We start from the raw sequence: 22,792 nt of genomic DNA, 5'->3' as shown, positions 1-22,792 counted from the left end.
TTGGTGAGAGGCTGAGGTAGCTTGTGGCTGTAAAAAGATGGTTGTTGTGGTGTGAGGAGCAGATCTATATAGGGAGTATAGGGAATTACTCACTGAGTCTGGTCCTTTATTTTATTATTTATTTTTTCGTTAGCACAAGTTTCTTGTGTTTACCTTGAATAGGGATGGCTCATGTGATCCTGAAACATCCCATAGTTAAGCTGCTATAGGCCTAGACTGCTGGGGGGCCTCATCTGACACACCTTTCCTCACTTTACTCTCTTTATGTATATGTGATATTATTGTGGTCATTAACTCGTGTTTCCCTGTTCCAACAGATATCCTTTGAATGGTGTTACAGTGCCGCCGTCGCGGTGGCCCCCTGCCCCCCTCCCCATCCCCCCCCCCCCCTTCCCCCCCCTTTTTCTGTCTTCTCAAACCCCAGCTGGTCGAGGCGGATGGCCACCCTTCCTGAGTCTGGTTCTGCCAGAGGTTTCTTCCTGTTAAAAGGGAGTCGTTTCTCTCCACAGTCGCCTCAGGCACGCCGCTCAGGCCGGGAGATTGGACCGAAAAACAAAAAGTTTTCAGTGCAATCTGTTGGTTTTCTTAGCTAGGAAATTGTTTTTGAATTGGCTCTATATGAACGAATTGGATTATTTTATGAATTATGATTATTATTAATTAATTGAATTCCAATTGGCTTGAATTGGACTTACTATCTAAGTGCCTTGAGATGACATTTGTTGTATTTGGCGCTATATAAATAAAAATGAATTGAATTGAAAACAAAAATAAAATTTGCCAATTTAAAAAAAAAAAAGTGTTATTTTGTGTTTTAAAAGTCGTAATTCTGAAACTTCAGCTGCACCTTTCTTAATGAAGACTTATAAATCAAGTCAAATACAGCATTTAAAAACAAAAAGTTAAACTATCTGCTTACTTCATGTCTTTGAGTGAATGGTTCGAGTGACACGGTAATACAGAGGTATCTATCAAGCACTGTCAGTGTTTTGGTGGGGATCAGGATTTTATCATTCAAGTGTTTTCTCCTTTCTGTTTTGGGGGCTTTGAGATGTTTTATGTTGTAATTAACGTCCTCTGAGCACCTGGTGCAAATTCTTAAGAGAATTGAAGTCGACCGATAAGCAGCTTTTAGCCATAAACTAAAGAAAAAAAATGGCCTAGTATGTCGTGTTGCTGGGGCAATTTGAGCCCGGTCTCATGAAAGTGTCTTGGCATGTTATTACACCGGCATTTTGTACTTTCACGTGTTATTTTACTTTACTTATTTTGAGGAAATAATGTCCTGCCCTGTACTTTTGCTCTAACCCTGCTCTAAGTCATTTTAATGGTTATGTGGTGTAAAAGGGGGGGACCCTCCACCATACTGTACTCTAACCATTTGACATTTGAAAAGCTTAAAATGCCTTTAAATGACACGCGATAAGTACCAAAAAGCGCTGTGACATTTATACGCATCGCCATGAAGACACAAAGTTCTTTTATGTTTTCATTTAAGTACTCATAATAAAATCCACTGTCACCGCTCATTTTCTAAAATGTAGAGAAAAAGAAGCATTAAGTAGCATCTGTATTTAATACTATGTGTAAAAGTACTAGTTCTAGTGGCCAAATCTGGCTTGTAAAATATGTATTCACAGTATTATTGGTGAGTTGATAACTTTACATCTTGTGTAAATACACTGTAGCCATCAGATAAATATGAAAGCGCAGGATGAACGGCGCAGAGAAACAATCTCACCATATAAACGTAACATATATGGAAATAAAATCAAGTATCTAATTAGACTTTCTTAAAAAAAACATTTGTGAGATCTTTGTACCTGGCCTGCTGGATGCACTCGACCCACTCGTTGCAGTCCGACTCTTCTTCTGTACGCAGCTCCAAAGGTTTCTGTCCATCGTGGCCAAAAACAACCAGGAAGTAGTGCTGTAGTCACAGAAAACACACAAAATAGTAACAACCCTTTCTAAATAAAAGACTTTCTGCTTAATAGATGTTGACATGAAGTCGAAATAGTCTTTTAACAACCTCCAAGTGTCATTGATCTATTACTTTAGGTGGTTATACTTCAGTTACCAAATGAAATCAAATGAAACTGGATCTAATTGATGCCAATTTAAGCAGGCTATTCAAGTTTTTCTGTTTGTGAGTATAAAACTCAACTGTAACCAATTCCTCTAGATCTTTTGCATAACTTGAATTAATCACAAACTCTTGCGTAGAAACAAATTCCAGACATCTTTAAAACAAATAAGTTGTTATAGAATTAAAAAATATCATATAATGGAGGATTTTAATAATATCTTTGGATTTTGGACAATATTCTCCCTCTTTTTGACATTTAGTAAGCTAAATAATTGAAGATATTTTAAAAGAAACCGTTAATTGTAGCTAGACCCCAAAGTTTGTTCATACTTTCATATCCAGCCTCCTTGTGTCAGAGTTCCTGTCTCCAAGCTGAGCTAAGGAGAAGTAAAAATAACATAACATAACAAAAATAACAAAAAACAGCCACTGATGGCTTTTGTGAAGACAGTAACGCTGTGAGATAAACTTATTAATTACAAAGTGAGTATAAACTAAATAATAATAAGCGGTTCGTAATTTCCTGCAAATACCTTGTTTTACACATTTATATCTAATGTAAAACAGTACGAAACTGAAACCTGCATTAATATTATAATTGTCCACCTGAAGGAAAAATAGCAGCACACCTCGTTCTCACAGATTTTTACGAATCTGATGAATTAAAACGTAGGATTCATTCGCTGTCCAACTGTAGAGCAGGGTTAGGCAGATTAGGCTGCATTAAGCCGTCAGCAGATGGTAAGGCCCCCACTGTAATAAACAGTGATGGCCACCTAAGGAGAATTAAATAAAAATTTTAAAAAAGTATCCCAACCAAGATGAGCTTGACAAATGCAACATTTTCACTCCCCCATCTGACCAAAAAGTGCATATTTCTATACCAATTACAGTATTTTGCAATTATTTTAGTGAAAACCTCTTCTATAGCCAAGCCAAATTTGTACTGAAGCTAAATGATTTGAATTGATATCAAAATCAAATCAAAATTGGAATTGAATCGATTCAGGACATCAGTAGCGATACCCAGATCTATTGCTAAATGTTAAGGAAGAAGACAGAGAAGACCTTGGTCATAAGAGAGGAAAAATTAAGAGGGTTTGTCACGGATTAATTTCAATGGGGTATGTTGCCAGTCTTCTTCTCATGTCTGCGAGTATTGGTCATGTTTACCCTCTACAAGGGAAACATCATGATAATTATGATGATAATTCCTCTCCTGAGGAAAACATCGTTTTGTTGTTTGGTGCTGAGGAGCCAGTGTACAGCGCAGTAGGCCTTACGCACTCTTTTATGAAAGAAGAAGTATCAATCTGAGGGTTAATTGACACTGCCTATCTTAGACCTTCATAATCAAATTTCTACTAAACTGTACCTCATCAATACACAGATGTTTGTTCACAAACCTTACAAAAACTGGTCAATAAAATATAAAAACTAACATATAAAGTTTAGGATACATCAAGCTACTGGGTCCAGTAATTAACTAAATGATTAAATACTCTGAACTACACATGTTCACACACTTTTGCACCAAAATAAACATTAACCAGCAGCACGTGCAGTTTATTAGCAAATCTATTTGTGCTGAATCTCCCGACTAGAGGAAACGGCTCAGTTTTTCCTGATATGCTGTCTGGTGAGGGAGATGTAGCCTCAAGGGGAAACTACTGGAGCTAAATTAGTTTTGTGAAATATAGTTATCTCCTATGGTAAGGCAGCTGGTTAGTCACAAATATTATAAAACTGAGAACAACTGACAGTAACTGGATCTAATGCAGCTTTTCATATCAAGCAAAAGTGATGTCATGGACTTCTATCAATGGGCCTCATGCAAGAACATTTTCATATTTTTATTCTAAATTTCTCTCAATTTTTTCGTAAGAAGGTCTCGTACAAACACGCCACGTCAGATTCAACAAGCGCTCTTAACTTCGGAAAAAGTGTGTAAACGACCTGCGTAAATGATGAATCACACCTGTGCGTATCTACGTTCACGTGCACGAGGATAGTAGATTTGCATATTCCACGCCCAAAATGATACCATATAAGGCTGTGCTTCCTCTCTCCTGTGCCAGGAAGTGTTGAGTGTTGAGTCATGAGAATGGCATCAAGGTGCAAAAAGAACAACTTTACGGACTCTGAGACTGAAGTTCTGCTTTCAGAGATCCAGAAAGGAAAATCTGTCATTTTTAGCAGTGTCAGCAGTGGAATTACGGGACCTGCTAAAGCGAAGAAATGGGAAGCAATTACGAGTGCTATTAATTCTGTGTCACCTGTAGTTCGTAATGTCACCGAAATAAAAAAATAAATGGTTTGATATGAAAATAGCTTAAAAAACCGTCTCGCCATGGGCAGGCGCTCGATGACTGCAACTAAAGCTGTGCAATCAGTTGTTGCCTCATCATGATGGCACTTTGATGGGCCGGTCCATGAGGGGGGTCTTCTGGCACCACAGCTTCTGGTCTGCCTGGGCTGGTTCAGGTGGAGACCCTCGTTCATGGCAATATTGCGCCATGAACGAGGTATCGAGACACACCCACCTGGCCTTCAGCTCACGGGTGCTTTGATGCGTATATGTGTCTCGTGCTCCAATTATGATCGGCAGTCCAGCCACAGCATGAAAGTCCCTCTTAATCTGTACTTGTTGGACAGCGGTGTATGGGAATCTGATGTACCATGGGTGATAAACTGATGAGAGCTTTGATGACCAAGGGGAGCGCACGACTCACAGAGGACTGAGACACACCCGATCTGTCTCCAATCTCCCTCTGAAAGGTTCCAGTGGCCAAAAATCCAAGGGTGGTGAGGACCTGCGTGTGGTGGAATTGGGTTTGATCGGCGTGTTTCTCTCTGGAGTTATGGCTCTAACAAGCTGCATATTTGCAGCAGCACAGTCCTTGGGAATCTTAATCACGATGTCAGCCATTCATCTGTCTCCACCAGAGATGGGGACTCGAGTCACTGTGACTTGGACTCGAGTCGACTCGAGTCTCTGTTTTGATGACTTGTGACTTGACTTGACAAAAAATAAAAGACTTGAGACTTGACTCGGACTTGAAAGTTAAAGACTCGGGACTTGACTTGACTTGAGACAAGATGACTTGAATTATTTGAGTGTTATTCAGTTCATGTTTTCAGTTTGAATATAAAATCAATAAATTAATTTAAAAAACAATATCGATTACCCGGTAGGAGCGCAGGCTGAGAATGGCGTCATGATTGGATCCCTACCCTGTCAATCAGTCATGCCCTCTCGTACCTTATGTGTTTATTGGAGAGACCCGCCCTCTCATATCAGATACGCATCAACATGTCAGCAGGAGGGATACCGAGAGTCATCGTCTTCGGCTTTCATAATTTCAACATTGACAGCAAAAGACGGAAGTGTACAGCGCGGCTACTTTTTCCGGTGTTACACCAAATTAACAGCGATTCAATGCGATGGTGAAGTTTACAATTTCTATTAGTGCTACCACAGCCCTATCTAACAACCTTGCCACTTACTATTAAGCCCCATTGTACCGGCTTTTTGGCTGCAGTTCCACCAGAATTCCACTGGGCGCGTCGGTGGAGACCAGAATGAATTGGGCCCAATAGAGCTAGATGCTACAAATGGTCAGTTTCACCTAAGTCTCCTCAAGAGCGCTCAGATTTGAATGTAGTTTCTGAGAGCTCAACATGGGTTTCAAGTCAAAAATCTACTGAACGAGTACATATATCCCTTTGATTTCTTACAGGTTGGCTTCTTGTTGTCTACAACGCGCTAGCATTGTGCTAATGACAGCTGGTCGACCAGCGAAAGAATGAATTACGACCAGAGGCACCGCTTGACGACTGGCTCCATACCAAGCGACAACAGAATTAAGATGGACTTTTTCCGCTTATGTTACCCCTGCTCTTCCAAACCTTTTCCGCAGTTACGGTCACTTTCATTTGACTTTGCTTAAAGCGGCATCTCCGGTCGTAAGCTATGTATGACATTATATACACTTAAAATCCTTTTTTTAAAGGTCCACTAAATTAACAAAATTAAAGTTCCTTATATGTCTATTGTTACCTAAAATACACAAACTCAAACTTTGAGTAAAGTCAAAATCGTAATTTTTAGTGAAGTTATAAAATACGTCTTTCTGACTGGACAACAGGTCATGACGTACATTTCAGAAGACAGCGCAGAACTAGCCTGTGCGCCTACCTGAACAACGCGCTGTTGTGATTGATACTGATCGAAATACTGACGTATAATTCTGTCATACTGACAGACAGCGGGAACTCTCCAGAGGAAAAACAAAAGGTGGAGGAGTCTGCTTCTACATCAACAACGCCTGGTGCTCCGATGTAACAGTGATCTCCCAGCATTGCTCTCCTTCTCTGGAATATATCTTCATTAACTGCAAACCGTTCTACTCTCCACGTGAGTTCTCCTCATTCATTCTGGCCGCTGTTTACATCCCGCCGAGCGCGGACGTGCACGAGGCTGAGCGTGCTCTTGCGGACCAGATTATGTGCGTGGAGCGGTCTTTTCCGGACTCCCTAGTTATAATCCTCGGAGATTTTAACAAAGGGAATCTCAGTCATGAACTACCAAAATACAAACAGTTTGTCACATGCCCGACCAGAGAGGGGAACACGTTGGATCACTGTTACACTACAGTGAGGGGTGCTTATCGTGCTGTGCCCCGCGCAGCTTTGGGACTCTCAGATCACGTCATGGTCCACCTGATCCCCGCGTACAGGCAGAGACTCAAGCTCTCAAAGCCTGTAGTGAGGACTTCTAAAAAGTGGACCAGTGAAGCTGTGGAGGAGCTACGCACGTGCTTGGACACCACAGACTGGGACATGTTCAAGGCCTCTACAGACAGCTTAGACGAATACACGGACACCGTGACGTCATATACACTTCTGTGAAGACAGCATCATCCCATCACGCACCAGAGTCTTCTTCAATAATGATAAACCCTGGTTCACACCAAAACTCAGACAGCTCCGTCGACAGAAGGAGGTTGCTTTCAGAGAGGGAGACAGAGACAGCTACAGAGGTGCAAAGTATGGATTTAGCAGGGAGATGTCGAAGGCTAGATCCAGGTACAATGCACGTCTGGAGCAGCGGTTCTCTGCTAACGACTCTGCCACTGTATGGAGGGGGCTGAAAGAGATCACCAACTACAAGCCCAGAGCACTTCATTCCTCAGACGATCTGAAACTGGCCAACGACCTGAATGACTTCTACTCACGCTTTGAAGTCATGGACTCACCCCTCCCCACCCCCCACACCACTCCGATCTCAACCACTTTGGATTGCCCCCCTGCCCCCTCTGCCCTCTCACCCCTCCCCACCCCTTACACCACCCTAAACTCATCCACCTTGGATTGCCCCCCTCCCCCCCCTGCCCTTTCAGTCCGAGAAGAGGACGTTAACAGGCTGTTCAGGAGGCTGAATCCACACAAGGCTACGGGCCCTGACTCTGTGTCTCCCTCCACCCTGAGACACTGTGCTGAGGAGCTGACCCTGGTCTTCACAGGGATCTTCAACTCTTCCCTGGAGTCATGCCACGTCCCAACCTGCTTCAAGTCCTCCATCATTGTCCCTGTCCCCAAGAAACCACGTGCCACAGGACTCAATGACTACAGGCCTGTGGCTCTTACGTCTGTAGTCATGAAGACTTTTGAACGTCTGGTCTTATCCCACCTCAAATCCATCATCAACCCTCTCCTGGACCCTCTGCAGTTTGCCTACAGAGCCAACAGGTCTGTAGACGACGCCATAAACCTGGCCCTGCACTTCATCCTGCAGCATCTGGACTCCCCAGGAACCTACGCCAGGATCCTGTTTGTGGATTTCAGCTCTGCATTTAATATGATTCTTCCCACTCTGCTCCAGGACAAGCTCTCTGTGCTCTCCGTGCCCGACTCCACCTCCAGGTGGATCACAGACTTCCTAACAGACCGGAGTCAGCGCGTGCGGCTGGGGAAGAGTGTCTCTGCAACTCGGACATTAAGCACAGGATCTCCACAGGGCTGTGTACTGTCACCTCTACTGTTCTCCCTGTACACTAACTGTTGCACCTCCAGCCATGACTCTGTTAAACTTATTAAGTTTGCGGACGACACCACCCTCATCGGACTCATCTCGGGCGGCGATGAGACTGCCTACAGGAGGGAGGTGGACCGGCTGGTGACCTGGTGCAGCAGCAACCACCTGGAGCTCAACGCCCAGAAGACAGTGGAGATGGTCGTTGACTTCAGGAAATCCACAGCCCCCCTGCCCCCCCTCGCCCTCACTGACACCCCCATCACCACTGCGGACTGTCACCGGTTCCTCGGCACCACCATCACCCGGGACCTCAAGTGGGAGCCGACCATCAGCTCCCTCACCAGGAAGGCCCAGCAGAGGATGTACTTCCTGCGACAGCTGAGGAAGGCCGAGCTGCCGGCCCAGCTGATGGTGCAGTTCTACACGGCCATCATCGAGTCCATCCTCTGCTCCTCCATCACGGTGTGGTATGCCGGGGCCTCTGCCAGGGACAGACACAGACTGCAGCGAGTTGTGCGCTCCGCAGAGAAGGTGATCGGCTGCAGCCTCCCATCGATCCATGACCTGCACGTCTCCAGGACTATGGGGCGAGCAGGTCGGATCACAGCTGACCCTTCTCACCCTGCACATGGACTATTTGAACCACTCCCCTCAGGCAGGAGGCTTCGGTCCATTCGGACTAAGACCTCCCGTCACAAAAACAGTTTTTTCCCCCTTGCAGTCAGACTTATAAACACTTCATAATCACTTCATAACCTGCCACAGACACTTTACTTCACTTTACCATCATTAAAATTGCACTAACGAAACTGCACTGTTGTTGCTCTGTATATCGGTTACTGTGTATTGTTGTACACACCTTGTACATTTTGTATTCATATATTTTTATTCTTTATTTTTAATCATTATATCCCTGTTACATGTTTGCACCTTACGCCGCAGCAAATTCCTAGTTAGTGAACACTGTTCACTAACAATGGCAATAAAAACGAATTCTGATTCTGATTCTGATTCTGATCTCTGGATTGAGCTCAATACAATGGACGACAGCAGTTCCAGCAGTGAAGATGAACCGTTTATTCCACGAGGTGTCCAACCGTATTTATTTGAACCACCAGCGCAGGAGGCTGGGGAACAGGTGGATATGGACGGGGAGGCTGCGGGAGGAGTTGGCGCTCGTTTGGGGCACATCAATTGGTAGGCTACAACCACATTTCAATGTCGTGTCAATATCGCTCATATATCGGGAAGGGAAATAAATACATGTTGAAACAGTGTCAATAAACGGAGTAGTGTTGGCTCTCTATAAACCATCTCATTTCGTTTATGAACGTTGTCATCATTATTGTCTGTTTCCTTCCTTTAGCTTTGTTTTTAGCAGATGATATAGCAATGCTATGTGTTGCCTACTTACCTGGTTACCACCAGACCTAATCACAAGTTTGATTACGATTGTGTAGAACTAAAGGCAGCATGGGATTTACCAGGCTATGTTGCCTACAGGCTACAAATCAGTCTTGATGTCGATGAAGTAGCCATATGTTACGGGGAAAGCTGTCAAAATGTTTTTTGTAGTTGTCAACTAAACGCAAATTAATTGGCTTTGCCACCTGAACCAAATCGGCTTAGACTAACATCGCAACAGACGACTTTCTAAACTCGGTAGCAGTACATCTCAAACGGGTGAAATGTGGGCTACCTTGGACAGCAACTATAACTGGCAGCACCCCTTCATTTCCCATTTGAGGTGTACTACAACGTCATTATATAAGGCATCCAGGGCCGCCGACTCTTGTAAAAAGGCAATACGGGATTGTATTAGGGAAATCTTCTAACAACCTTATAGATTTGAACTACATCTCCGTGTGTTATTACAACATTCAACTTATATACATTGTTATTTCTGCATGGTGATCGTGGGAGTCACGAAAAGTGTAGGTCTGTGTAGCACATACAATGTTACTTCAAAGTCCTGATTTGTAATACTATGCTCACTCTGTGACACAGGTGCACATGCTCTGCCTGTGCGGCAATGCCGACTGCAGTTGAACCTGTGTGCTGCAGGGAGATACCAGAAGTGGCCGCGAAAATAGAAGCCTACGAGGAGCACAACGCACAACTACAGTGCATAACATCTCATCCAGGCTTTAACACAGTATGCTTAGACAGATGGGTGCTTGAGACAGCATACTACGAGTATGTTCAGCAATATGGGGGGCTTGCACGGCAGGATCCATCTGAAAATGAGTGAGTTGTCCCCCTAGAATCATTCTATGAAGTATGAATAATGAAGTATGAATAATAATAATAATTATTATTATTATTATTGTTATTATAACAACAGTAACAACAATAATAACCCGTTCACAATGTTATAGGAAATTCAGGCATACTGCATATCGGCAGTTGGTGAGATGGCGCTGGGAGTTCCTAGGCCGCCATGTTCGTGTTCCACTGGCATCCTGTGCCGTCACAAAGATCCGGCAGACCTTCCCATCCACAGCATTTGCAGGTTTCCAGGATGTGGTGTAATGTGGCAAATAAAGACATTTGAATGTACAGTATACCTGATAAATCTGATTTATTTGTTATAATGCATTTGTTAACCTCAGCAATGGATTTTAAACAAACAAGCAAAAAATAATTATATATGTATATATATATGGTGTAGAAAAAAAGACTGAATTTTTTTCAAATATCATACATCACACACATTTGCCCATACAAAGTCGCTCTGATCTGTATTTGATTAATTTTTTGAAAATCGGCTGTGATGGCATCGGATTATCTCCTCTTTGGGGGGGTACACATGGCCGCTGCTCAAAGGTGGTGGTGATGGCTGCCTCTCACGTGGAGAAGTGTTGAAGTCTTGCTCCGCCACATCAGCCATGAGTTGCTCAACATAGGCTACACAGTACACACATTTAAAAAACACATTGAAAAGAAGATTATGGATCTTAGTTTTGGTTGGGTGTCTGTTTTGTAACACTAAGTAAATTGGATAACTACCCCCACACACACAAAGTGGTGACATTTTCCACCTTTGACTTACAGTAGTTGCATGGTTCTTTGACTGGCTTAGCTGAAGCACTCCCTGGCCTGTACTTTGGTTTCCGAATGCTGTAGCGTAGGTCCCCTTTACTTGTCCTTGCCTGCTCCCTGCCACTGTTTGCATTGTAGTGCAGTGCTGCCAATTGAAACCTGAGGTAGAAATGATGGGAAAGAAACAATGATTTTGTTTATGCTGTTAATATTGATATTGAATGGGATGTTCTCTACCACCAGCATGAATACAGTAACATTCTGAGTGATCAACATTAGTGAGAGGTATGAACTTACCTGCTGAGAATGCCATGATATCTGTACGACTTCATTTTTGGTGCAAATTGATTGATGACACTGTGGAAGGATTCAAGAGATGATGTCTGGTGACCTGATGACATTTTCTTGATGTCCTTCACCAAGGTGGTATTATTGAGGATGTCATCAAACTTTTCAGCCACTTTTGTGCCTAGACAGAACAAGAGTACACAACATGTTTTGAGAATACAGAAAAATACATATCTCAATGCACAGGCCTTCATTATTTTGAAGGACCTCATAGGTTCCATGGTATCCTGGCCAGCTCAGAGGATATTGGGATATATTTCATAGTATATCCCTGTTAGGGATAGGTCAAGACAGATGAAGTTCAAATACATTTACCTGGCTTGAGCCAATTCTTGGCTCTATCTTCCTGTAGGTCTCCATGAAGACAGGTTGGGAAGATTGCTGAATGCCCAGAGTGGATCCCCTGTATGTGGTTTCCCAAGGAGTTCCATTTCGCACCACGCAGCTCCTCCTCTTGGTCCTGAGTTGAAGATGCAACCCAATACATGTGGTTGTTGATGCTCTTCTCCCAACCAAGAAGATCGTCACAGTTCTTCTGTGTGGCGAGGGCATGGACCTTCTTTTGGACAGCTGTTGACAAAGTACAGAACAGGATATATATAATCAGGTGACATAAGACATGTCTAGAAGCCACAGTGGATAGTTATATGTAACACAGTTATATGTAAGAAAGGTGTAAGTAAGAATATCAAATGACACTTTCTACTGTGTGTAATAATGACATGAAAGTTACTAAATTACTAAATCAGATTTTTCTGTCTGGTGTTTTCATGCAAATGTGTGATTCCAAAAATACACATTGTTTACCTTTTGCTATATGCCAAACATCATACACATGCAAAACGTGCGGTAGGTTTTCCCTGACATGCTTGGCGAGTTGGCGATGGCGATCCGTGATCAGTTTACCAATCTGTAGCCCATGGTGAGACAGGAAACCCTCGAGTCTTTTGAATCCTTCCAGCTCCATTTGGTATGATGACTTAACCTCATTGCTCTGGTTAATCAAAAGATATCAAAACAAATTTCCTCATGTAAATGATGGAACTATATAACATGTGCATATTTTGTAAAATCAACAAAAAGTGAAAAGGAATAATACCTGCACCAGCTCCAGATCGACAATCTTGTTGAGGGTGGCCTCCAGTCCCGTGTAAACCCCAAATTTAGCAGAGTGGCCTGGGCTGTCGGCGCGTCCATCGCTGGCGATGACGAGAGGAATACTGGTCGACAGCAGCTGTCCCACAACTCTCTGTTGTTCCTCTGACCACCTGCGCTCAATAGCCGGTTGCAGTAACTCTCTCTGTGTGGTATAAAAGGTCTGGTCAGCTATGCAAGCGAGTCTCAGCTGCGAAAGGATGCGCCGCATCATGGTCCAGCTTCCTCCAGAAAATAGCGTTGCAGCAGACAACAGCAAATTTCCTGCTGGACGGCTCTGGTAGAAAGGCTGGCTTTCCCACTTGTTTGATTTGTCGCACGAATAACACTCGACAATTATGATAAGTAATGTGCCCATGACTCTTTTCTTGATGTAGACATTGCCTGACCCGCAATCCCGGCAGAGCTTGAAGAGGTCCAGGAGCTTTGTCTCAAACACAATGTACTTATTGTCTTCATGGGGAGGAATAACCCTGTTGGGCCTCACTTCGACAGAAGGTGCTCTTCCACCTTGTCTGCAATGACAGGATATACAGTATTAAAAACATGACAAATCATTGGCACTCAGTAGTATTTTTCTACATGTCGTCCAGATTGTGTAAAAGAATTCTAAAACATCACAGATCGGTGACAGTGAATCAGTGTATTAGGGTTGAATGCATGACAATAGTTCTGTTTTCTGGCTTTTGTTTTACTATGCTATGGAGTAAGTATTATATGAAATGTTTCATACGTACTTCTTAAGCCTTTGTGTGGGTCTCTCGGGCGTGCTTTGGCCATCAGAAGACTCAGAGCTGGAATCACTGTCAGGTATGAAGTCTGAACAGGTTGCGCCTTCCTCCTCCTGCCTCGCCTCTTCCATGTCCATCTGGTCTTCCTCCTGCCTCGCCTCTTCAATGTCCATCTGGGCTTCCTCCTCTGACAGGTCGCAAAAGGTCCCTATGCTCCTCCCAGTCACATCCGGTGCAATGTACTGTGTCCAAGCATCACGTGTCTGTACTGACACCTGGATACCTAAATAAAATGAGACAAATACATAACAATAATGAGCCATGGCTTTCACATTTTCCACCTGATGACACAATGCATGTCTCCGCTGAACACATGCAGTCATCTTTTGACAGACTGATGTCAGACGGACTTCCACGTTGTCAGTGCTACATGTGCATTTGCTTGTTTATTCAAACTATAAGATGACTGAGGTGTACTTTTTAGGTACATGGTTAGTAAATTTAATTCAGACTTACGCTTTGTGTACAATGTGGCAGGCTGTGTTTGGGTACCCATACAGCTGGTAGGAACCCACGTCTGGGTACCAGCACACTGGCTAGATTGCTCACTAGTGTCAGGTTGCTGTTGCAGAAAAGGAAATAGCAATAACATTCATATGACACTCACCAGCCATGTGAAAAACACTGTGGTGCAAGGGCAATATTTTTTTTCGAACATGATTGGGTCCACGCCCTACAAAGGCAAAGTGCAGTAACTACATATTTGGTCAAAATTGAGTTTAGACTGAAAATTGTCTGAAAATCGGCCGTTTATCATAACAAAGTCTTATGGTCCAAATATGTCCTGTGTTAGAGATATCGCTATGTCAAATTTGCAATAACTACAATATCCAACCAAATACCAATATTTTGTAGATTTTTTTCTCAGTTTCAATGTTGGTGTAGTTACTGCACTTTGCCTTTGTAGGGCAAAGTAAACTACTGCAGTAAACATATGAAGTTTTTTCGTGATGTAGCACAACATTTTCTTTCTGCTGAAGGGAAGCAGAATAAGACTAGCAATGATATACAAGGTTTCTATTATACAAACTCCCTGTAACACTCACTCCAACTGCTGTATCCCGGTTCATGTTCCGACTCGGATTGATGTGGAGGAGCCTGGTCGGTTTGCACACCTGCAAGTGCTTCTTCGACCGCCTGAAAATGAATAATGCAAGAGAGAATAATATAGACCGACTCGTAAGAGTACGCACCGCGAGTAGCTGGCCTTTTGTCTGTTTATTTCGCGATCTGTAAGCCATTACGGCCATACAAAAAGACTGGCTTCATTGCTGACAAGTTCATGGATTTCCATTTACGCATGTAATTTTAGTAACAACAACATGATGTGGAGCAAAATCTTACACCCATTCAACAGGGCAAATTTGATGATGGTATTACCATCTTATAACAATGACGAGTTGGACTGAATTATAGCCTTGTAAAGAACATCCAGAGTCGCGCTTCATTTTAGCGGGACACAATTAACAGACTAGCTAGGAGTTGTCGCCAACAAATGAACTAGCCGAGTGCTCTGTTACATGTCCAACATGTCCCACACTTACAGTATTTTTCATAGAAGCCCACATGAGATAATAAATGTATGAATCACCTACTACTTACCCTCTTCCTCTCTCTCTTCATCCAAACAGTTCTTGTTGGCTGAGGTTTCGGTGACCGCTTTACTCCAAGTGTTACGTTGGGTATGGCTGTAGGCTTCAAATTTTTTTTTTGCTCATGCCAAACTGTGAATAAAGGCTCCCCGAATCCTCAAAGTCCGAGTCAGTGAAGTGTTCACTGCACACTGAGCTTGAGGGCGATGGTCCCTTCCATTTAGCTCGAGTTAGCCTCATCTTTTTCATCCACACCTTCCTGATGGTCTCATCTTTGGGGAAGCGGTGAAAGCTTACCCCGTCCTCATAAGTGTTACTACAACCTGCGATGATACATCTAGTAGGCATGGTTTAGATACTAGCGACGAAAACTGTAAACGAAAACTGTCTTTTGTAATAACCTACGATCTACTATACGGACTACCAACTCAAATTACTTGCTACCTGCCGCGCTTTGTTATTCTGAAATGTACGTCATCATAGGTAACCTTGGTAACCCCGCGCATTGTTTATTTTTTTGAAGGGTGGAGCTTTTGGACCTGATAACGGATGAAATATCGTTTTCCAGATATTAGTACATTTTCGTAAAAATCACTATCAGAAATGTAAGGTATCTATCTGGACACATGAAAACACAACTAGATCACTGTTAAATTTTGTTTATTTAACTTAGTGGACCTTTAAGCAAATGAGTGGCTCTAAAAATCTAAAACTCAGCCATGGGTATTTTCTAAACATCCACTTTCGAACACAACATTCGAATTACTAGAGAAAAAATTATATCTTGAGATAAGGGCACGCTAGGGCGTATAGCTCCATAGGACTCCATTCATTCTGGTCTCCAAAAATTGAGCGCCCCACGTGGAAAGAGGGTGGAACTGCAACCAAAATCGCCTCGTTGGAAACCGGAAATGCACCGTGAGTTGCGAATCTGGTAGTAAGAGAATCTGTGGTGCTATGCAGTTTACGTAAATAGTCTTCTTCTCGCTGGTCCTCAAGGCGTACATACAGAGGAATGTACGCTGTCGCCCCCTGTGGTCGCAGAATATGATGGGTCGCAGAATTTGGTGTAACACCTGTTCCATGCCGAAAATATCCAGCACTGCAGCACGCTGTACACTCCTCGCCTCATCCCAGATGTGTAATGTGTTCACAGCCCAAGTCTCGAGAACCTGCTTTCTCAAAAAAAAAAATCCAGGAGTTCATTAGACACCTTGACCAAGAGCTGCTGTCCCGTGCCGAGCAGCTCCAGAGTTTACCGGCCAGCTCCCAGAATGCCTCGAAGTCCGCCGCGTCCATGTTTGGTCAGATGAAAACACTTAGCTTGTTTCGGCATGAAGACATGGCGTGAATGTGCAAGAATCTGACCCCGTGCATGGGGAAATCTGGAAACTAAATACTGCGGAGGGTGATTGGTGAGTGCAGCTGATGGGGAAAACACAGGTGAGGGAAGGGAAGCTGATGGCAGGGCAGGAGAAAGAATGAGGTGGCATAGCATGGCAAAAACTAAAAACAAGACCTAATGCTAAAACTTAACAAAACTAAGACATGAACAACTAAAACATGGTAAAACTAAGAACTTAAACAGACACTAAAAACGTGGCAACCCACAGACATGACATTTTTCTAAGAACAATAAGCTAATAATCTGATTTTTGTTGTGTGTTTAGAGCTCTGGTGTCTCAAGATGATACAGATCAAACATACAGATGTTTCTGATGCTCTATACTGTAGTATGTTTTTTCTTTCAGATGATTTTTGCCTTTTTTCTTGTTAGGCAAATAAAATACTAAACTAGTGGCAGAAGTGAGGCAGAAGTAATAATTTTATATAATTTTAAATAATTTTATGAAGTCATTTCTGTTTTGTTTGATTCCATTATGTATTTTACTGATGACCAGTAATTACAATGCACATCCAAATTACTGTCATATTTTTTAAACAGGTTGGACACATTGGACAATGATGTTTACTGAAAGTTACTTATATCTTGTCTTTTCACTTTATTAAGATCAGATTCTGCGGGTAAAATTGCAATAATAAGGTGACTTGATTTGGACTTGACTTGACCTGTTACAGGACTTGACTTGCCCAAGAAAAAATGACTTGGGACTTACTTGAGACTTGAAAGCTAAGACTTGAGACTTACTTGAGACTTGCACATGTGTGACTTGGTCCCATCTCTGGTCTCCACACGGTCTCTTCCAAGAGCCTGACGCTCTAAGGCATCCAAAAGTAGCAAGACAGCCGCTGCGCTTCCCGTTACAGATTCAAATGAACCTTCAATTCATGCACAATTTAAGTCAAACAGAATAATGTCAGCATAATTATGGGGTATAATGTATATTTATTTATGTTTTCTTCAAAGTAATTAAATATACAATCCATTAGTCAAGCAAACTTGATTGGAATAACAGCGGACTATTTTAGGAAACTCCTACGACAGGTCTGGATCACTCTGTTCCAGACCTGTTTCTGTTCGTACCTGAAAGAAAACGTAAAATACGAAAAGATTGGTGAATGCGCAAATTCTCTTAAATCACTCGTACGGACGATTTAAGAACAAATCTGTGCGTACGAACGGTTCTTGCATGAGGCCCATTGTTTTATACTTTAGCACAACAAAACCAGCTGTGACTGCTCTTGTATTAAAGAAAGGCATCATTGATTTTAATCAGCATGCTGTATTTTCCATTTTCAATCTACATTAATCCTGTTCAGGGGTACTTTGACATTTTTAATCAGGGTGCTACATAAATTAGAAAGTATATAAATCTTCTGAACATGCAGACTTTTGATTGGACATTGCATTTTGATTTATGCATGAATGCATCCCAGCAATATTTTTGTAGTAAAATAAATAAATATGCATGAACCAGAATAAATCCAAAAACATCAATCTAATAACCGCATATCTATGCGTTTCTGTGTCAACTTTGTGACACTGAATCCATAAACCATTAATTTTTTAAACATGCCACAGTTGTGTAAAACTTCCAACACTCAAAGGTAAAAGCAAACAAATTAAATGTTCGTGCACTTAAAAGTAAAGCTGAAAATGTATATCAGGCTAAGGTATTTAGCCTACAAGCTAACAGGAAAAATTAGTGTTGCCTCAGCTCATGTTTTCGCATTTCATAATTTTTGTGGGCTTTCATATTGTATCAAGACAAACAAAAAGCAAACACTTTAATTCGGGGGAAATATAAAATAGAATGTTTTTTTTCTTTTTTTTGGGACGCCATATTGTATTCACACTTGATCTGAGGCTCTTCTGTATCTACAGATCAGTGTTTACAGCGTTTCTGCGCTCAAACTGTAGGATCAGCCTCTGAAATCATATCTCAGTCAATTTCTAATCCAGATAACCAAATATTAAACATATATGTCCACTGCCAATTAAAAAAAAACTTTAAGCATCTCAATATTAAAACACATCTTTATCATCAGTATAGTGACTCATAAAATCCACTACACATGGCTCCATAAAACTGACATACTGCTGAATGTATTTGGAAGTATTACAATTTATTTAGTTTAGAAAATTAGCCAAAAAAATTCAAATCTAGCCTGGCAACAATGGTCTTCAATGAAAGTAATGTGGGGCATTCCTCATAAGATGGTACTACATCCCAGCATACAACATGGCCTGATGCATCTTCACATCTACACGTCATAGGTACTATTGGAGTCTATTGGTGGCTTTGAAACACACTGTTGAAAAATAGAAACACCAGTAAAAGCCAACCAAAGTTATGCTTAAACCCTATATATTATAAGGCTAAGACAAGCTAGCGCTACAATGCAATACTGTTAAACTACTTATTTATTTATCTATTTGTTTCATTCTATCATCAAATGGTCACAATGTGGTCTGTTTACCAAAAAACACAAAAATATATTAAGGCTGTTTTGAGTTTGAAAGCAAGTTAGCTTAAAAATAAATCAGAAAACTGTTTCTAGCTAATGGAGCTAATGTTAGCTTAATTGGCTACCAAATTGTAGCTGTCCATCTGGAAAATCTGCAGTGCTAATTCAAAGAATTTGACTTTTTTAAAGATTTTTAAAGATTCCTGGGCGCCTGTGGCCTTTTTTAAAATTTAGTTGACAGGAAAGTGGGCAGATGGAGAAGGGAGACATGCAGACATCCCAAGTTCCAAAAACTCATTTCAGGGAGATGCTTATCGTATCTCCCCCCCCCCCCGACACACTTAAGGCCAGCAACTTTTCACCAACTGTTTAAGCACTAACGGTAATTAATTTAATATAATAATTAGGCCTATCATTTCTTCATATTTTCTTTAATTTATTTTGCCTATATATCGACATATTAAATTGGGGATTTTTTTAAAAGGCTTAGACAGGCCGGATATAGATAGTTAGATACTGTAGCTGGCTAGTTAGATATAGGTCTACACAATTTAGTCACTAAATGTGTATTGATACTTCAAATAAGTCTTTGATACGTTTTGCTTTATTTCATAACAGCATTTAACCTACAAAAATAAAATGCAGATGATGGCGCGTTCACCTACCTCCACATGTTTTTACAGTCATTAAGTCCGCCGTGGGCAATACTGACGTCACTATTGCATACAGTGCACCTCGCCACGGTGTCATCATTCTTCACCTTCTCTACACATGGATATACTTTAGTATGTTCTGCTGTAAAATGTGTCTTATTTTTCGTTTTTCACCCTCTGCCATTTGGCAGGATTCACAGTTTTGAGCGGAGGTGACTGTCAGAGAGTAAATCGAAGCCCTCCCACACCGAACGGTATTGGCTTATTTTTCTGACTAAACCAATCAGCGCGCCTTCTGACCAGCAGTCGCCCTGAATGCTCGTAGAACAGAGCATCGCTTTGGACAGGAACGCACAGGTTTCACACCCCTCCCCACACCCCTCTCTCTCTCGTGCCTGCGCAGTCGAAACACGCATTTGCCTGCACGCTCTCACTCGCATTGAAAAAAAAAAAAAAAAAAAAAAAACACTCCCTCGCATAGTCTAAAATCCGGGATATTTTATCCGACTCGCGGGCATCCGTGATTACCTATCAATATCAGGGAGACTCCCGGAACTTCCGGGAGACTTGGGATGTCTGGACATGTAGTAAAGTAGCTACAAGCCAAGACTTAATTCAGGCCGACTGCATTGAGGACCAACAACCTCTGCACACGAGTACCCCCTCAACCAGTTGACATACCATGCCATCCAGCAACTTTTAAAATCTTAAAACTTCATATCACACAATAAAGTCCACACAGTAGGATGAATGCTCCTTTAAATATTGAACACTGAACACTTTTCATGACATAATAAGACAGACGAAAAAAAAATCTGGTTGAGGGTTGAATCACTCCTGCATATAAACACTCAACTAGACTCATATGGGCCCAGGTGCTCTGTAAATACCCCAGAGTTGTAGTGTATGTTAATACTGCAGAATTCCCAATAAAGCTGCTCTAATTCTCATATTTTTTTGTTTCTCTAGTCAAAAACTGGGACTAAAAATCAGCCCATTAACTTAAAGCATTTCCAGACTGCCGCTCTGCTCTAATAAAATCTTATTTTATAGCTGGTATGTTTACATTTTGGATTTTGTATGTTAACACAGCGTTGATTATACCGTTTGTATTTCTGCCTTAGTTTCACCTTTCCTCATTAAACCTGTGGATAAAGGGACAACTGTCTTCAGAGTCTTGATGTTAGGAAAGCGTTTATCTGACTGCCAAGTTATGCACAGCACGCATGAATGAGGACAGCACACTAAGCGACATACTTCAGTCAATAAGAGGAGATATTGTATCGCAATGGAACGTTTAGTGGCTAAACAAATGAAGTAACTCGATTTCTCTCCCGTGCACGTATACTGGGGCAAAGAAGTTGGCTAAATGGCCTAGTCGAACTTTAACCGATGCTCGACTTAACTGTTATACATGCATGAATAGAAATTTTGACAGGCACAGCAAGGGCAGTAATTTCAGAGTGACAGAAATGAGTCTACTCAAAAATCGTTTCAATAATTTCAAAATTTCCAAACAAAACTAAATATTTAAGGTCTCACACAAATTTATTGTTTTATATCCACACAGGAAAGTAAAATCCTCAAAGAAAAATAGCAGACAGAAGCACTCAAAATACACCTTTAAAGTTCTATAAAAAGGAATTAAAATGTTCTCATTATCAAATTAATAAGCTATAAGCTTTAAATGTAATAATCTAGTCAACATTTGCTGTTTTTGCTTTTAATATGTGACAATCTTAAGCTTTTCTGTCGTTGTTTATGCCATAAATTTCTTCAGATTTTGGTTTGATGGTGAAGCAAAATAGAATTAATGTGAAAAACAACCACCAATGTGGTAAATCATGAACAGTTTTTTTTTGCTAACTATATTTGATTTCAATGTGTTTATCTTAAATATAAACCAAAATAAAGAGCTTTTTTGTTAATAAACTTAAACTACATCACTGGCAGTGATTGTTTGCCCGTTTTATTCCCATAGAATATAGTTTGCTTAGAGGCTGCCGTAGAGAGACAGCAGGCCTGTATAGTAATGATGTAACGATAAGCGGGTGAAAGACACTTGCTAGCGTGTGCTGGCTACAAACCAGGGAGGCTTATGGGCTTGTTTGTGTGTGTTAGGGGGGAGGGATGGGTTTACATAACCATAGAGGCTTGCAATACTCCTTGCACTGCTAATGTGGGTTCCCCGGCCACGAGCCTGCTTTAACTGGAGGATAACAATGAGTGAGACAGACAGACTGAGAGGGAGCATTAAGCTGACTTTCCCTGCAACCAGGATCTCTAGTTCCAGTCATAATAATCAGTTCATCAGTCTTTTATGCACAGATTAAGTGTCACAACAAAAAAAATGACCCACAGAACATGCAGAGTTAATTTTAGTCTTCTTAACTATCCTTCATTTAGGCTTTGAAGGGATGTCAAGATGATAAACAGCTGCAATTTTAATAATTTTATTTTAAGTAACATCACAGACACTTTTGCATGAAGTTTCGACCATAAATCTGGTGATAGTTTCTGTTACTGTAAATATGAGTGCCAATGTGTCATAAGGGGAAAATAAAATATCTAAATAAGGGAGAAGACAGAAAACCATTAATGATAGTGATCTACAGGCCCTCCGGCAGCACTATGATTCGGCAGCGCACATCACAGAATGGGCTCACAAATACGTCGGAAAACCACTAACAGAGGACAAAATTCATCACTGCATCCACAAATTACAGTTAAAACTTTACTATGCTATAAGGAAAAAAACATGCACTGCTGCCCTCTCTGGACCTGAGCTCATTTAAGATGGACTGGTTTGGAAATCATGAATGCTTCCTCCAAGCTAAAGTCAGGGGTAACATGCACATCTGAAGGCACCAATAATCCTGAGCCACATCATAAAGCTTTTAGGGTCAAATAAGCAACAGTTGCCACCTATTGTTCTTTCAAAGGTAATAAAAACACAACTATTCTTATTTGAAAATGATCATATTGCTTTTCTGTCAACAGAAATCTAAAAATTAGAACCTTAAATGTGTGCAACAAGGCGTTGTCCTTACTTTAAAACAAGGAATGACTTCATTTGATTGTTTGATAATGAATTGGACTGCAAATTTGAAGCGACTTGAGATGATGTTTGTTGTGATTTGGTGCTTTATAAATAAAGTTGAACTGAATTGAACTAGTTTTCTATTGCAGATGAACCACAGGATAGATTCAGCTCA

General features: G+C 41.5%; 1 protein-coding gene across 1 annotated transcript in view; it reads right to left on the bottom strand.

The window, feature by feature from the left end:
* Nucleotides 1-22,792, bottom strand: part of rasgrf2a (Ras protein-specific guanine nucleotide-releasing factor 2a) — a 114,819-nt gene that overhangs the window by 79,126 nt on the left and 12,901 nt on the right. The window contains exon 2 of the mRNA XM_075456057.1: nt 1,824-1,930. Coding sequence (XP_075312172.1) covers nt 1,824-1,930 — 107 coding nt within the window. The remainder of the gene's footprint in view (nt 1-1,823; nt 1,931-22,792) is intronic.

Source organism: Odontesthes bonariensis, chromosome 22, assembly GCF_027942865.1.
Source record: "Odontesthes bonariensis isolate fOdoBon6 chromosome 22, fOdoBon6.hap1, whole genome shotgun sequence".
Classification (NCBI taxonomy): Eukaryota; Metazoa; Chordata; class Actinopteri; order Atheriniformes; family Atherinopsidae; genus Odontesthes; species Odontesthes bonariensis.
This window is presented reverse-complemented; position numbering and strand designations above follow the sequence as displayed.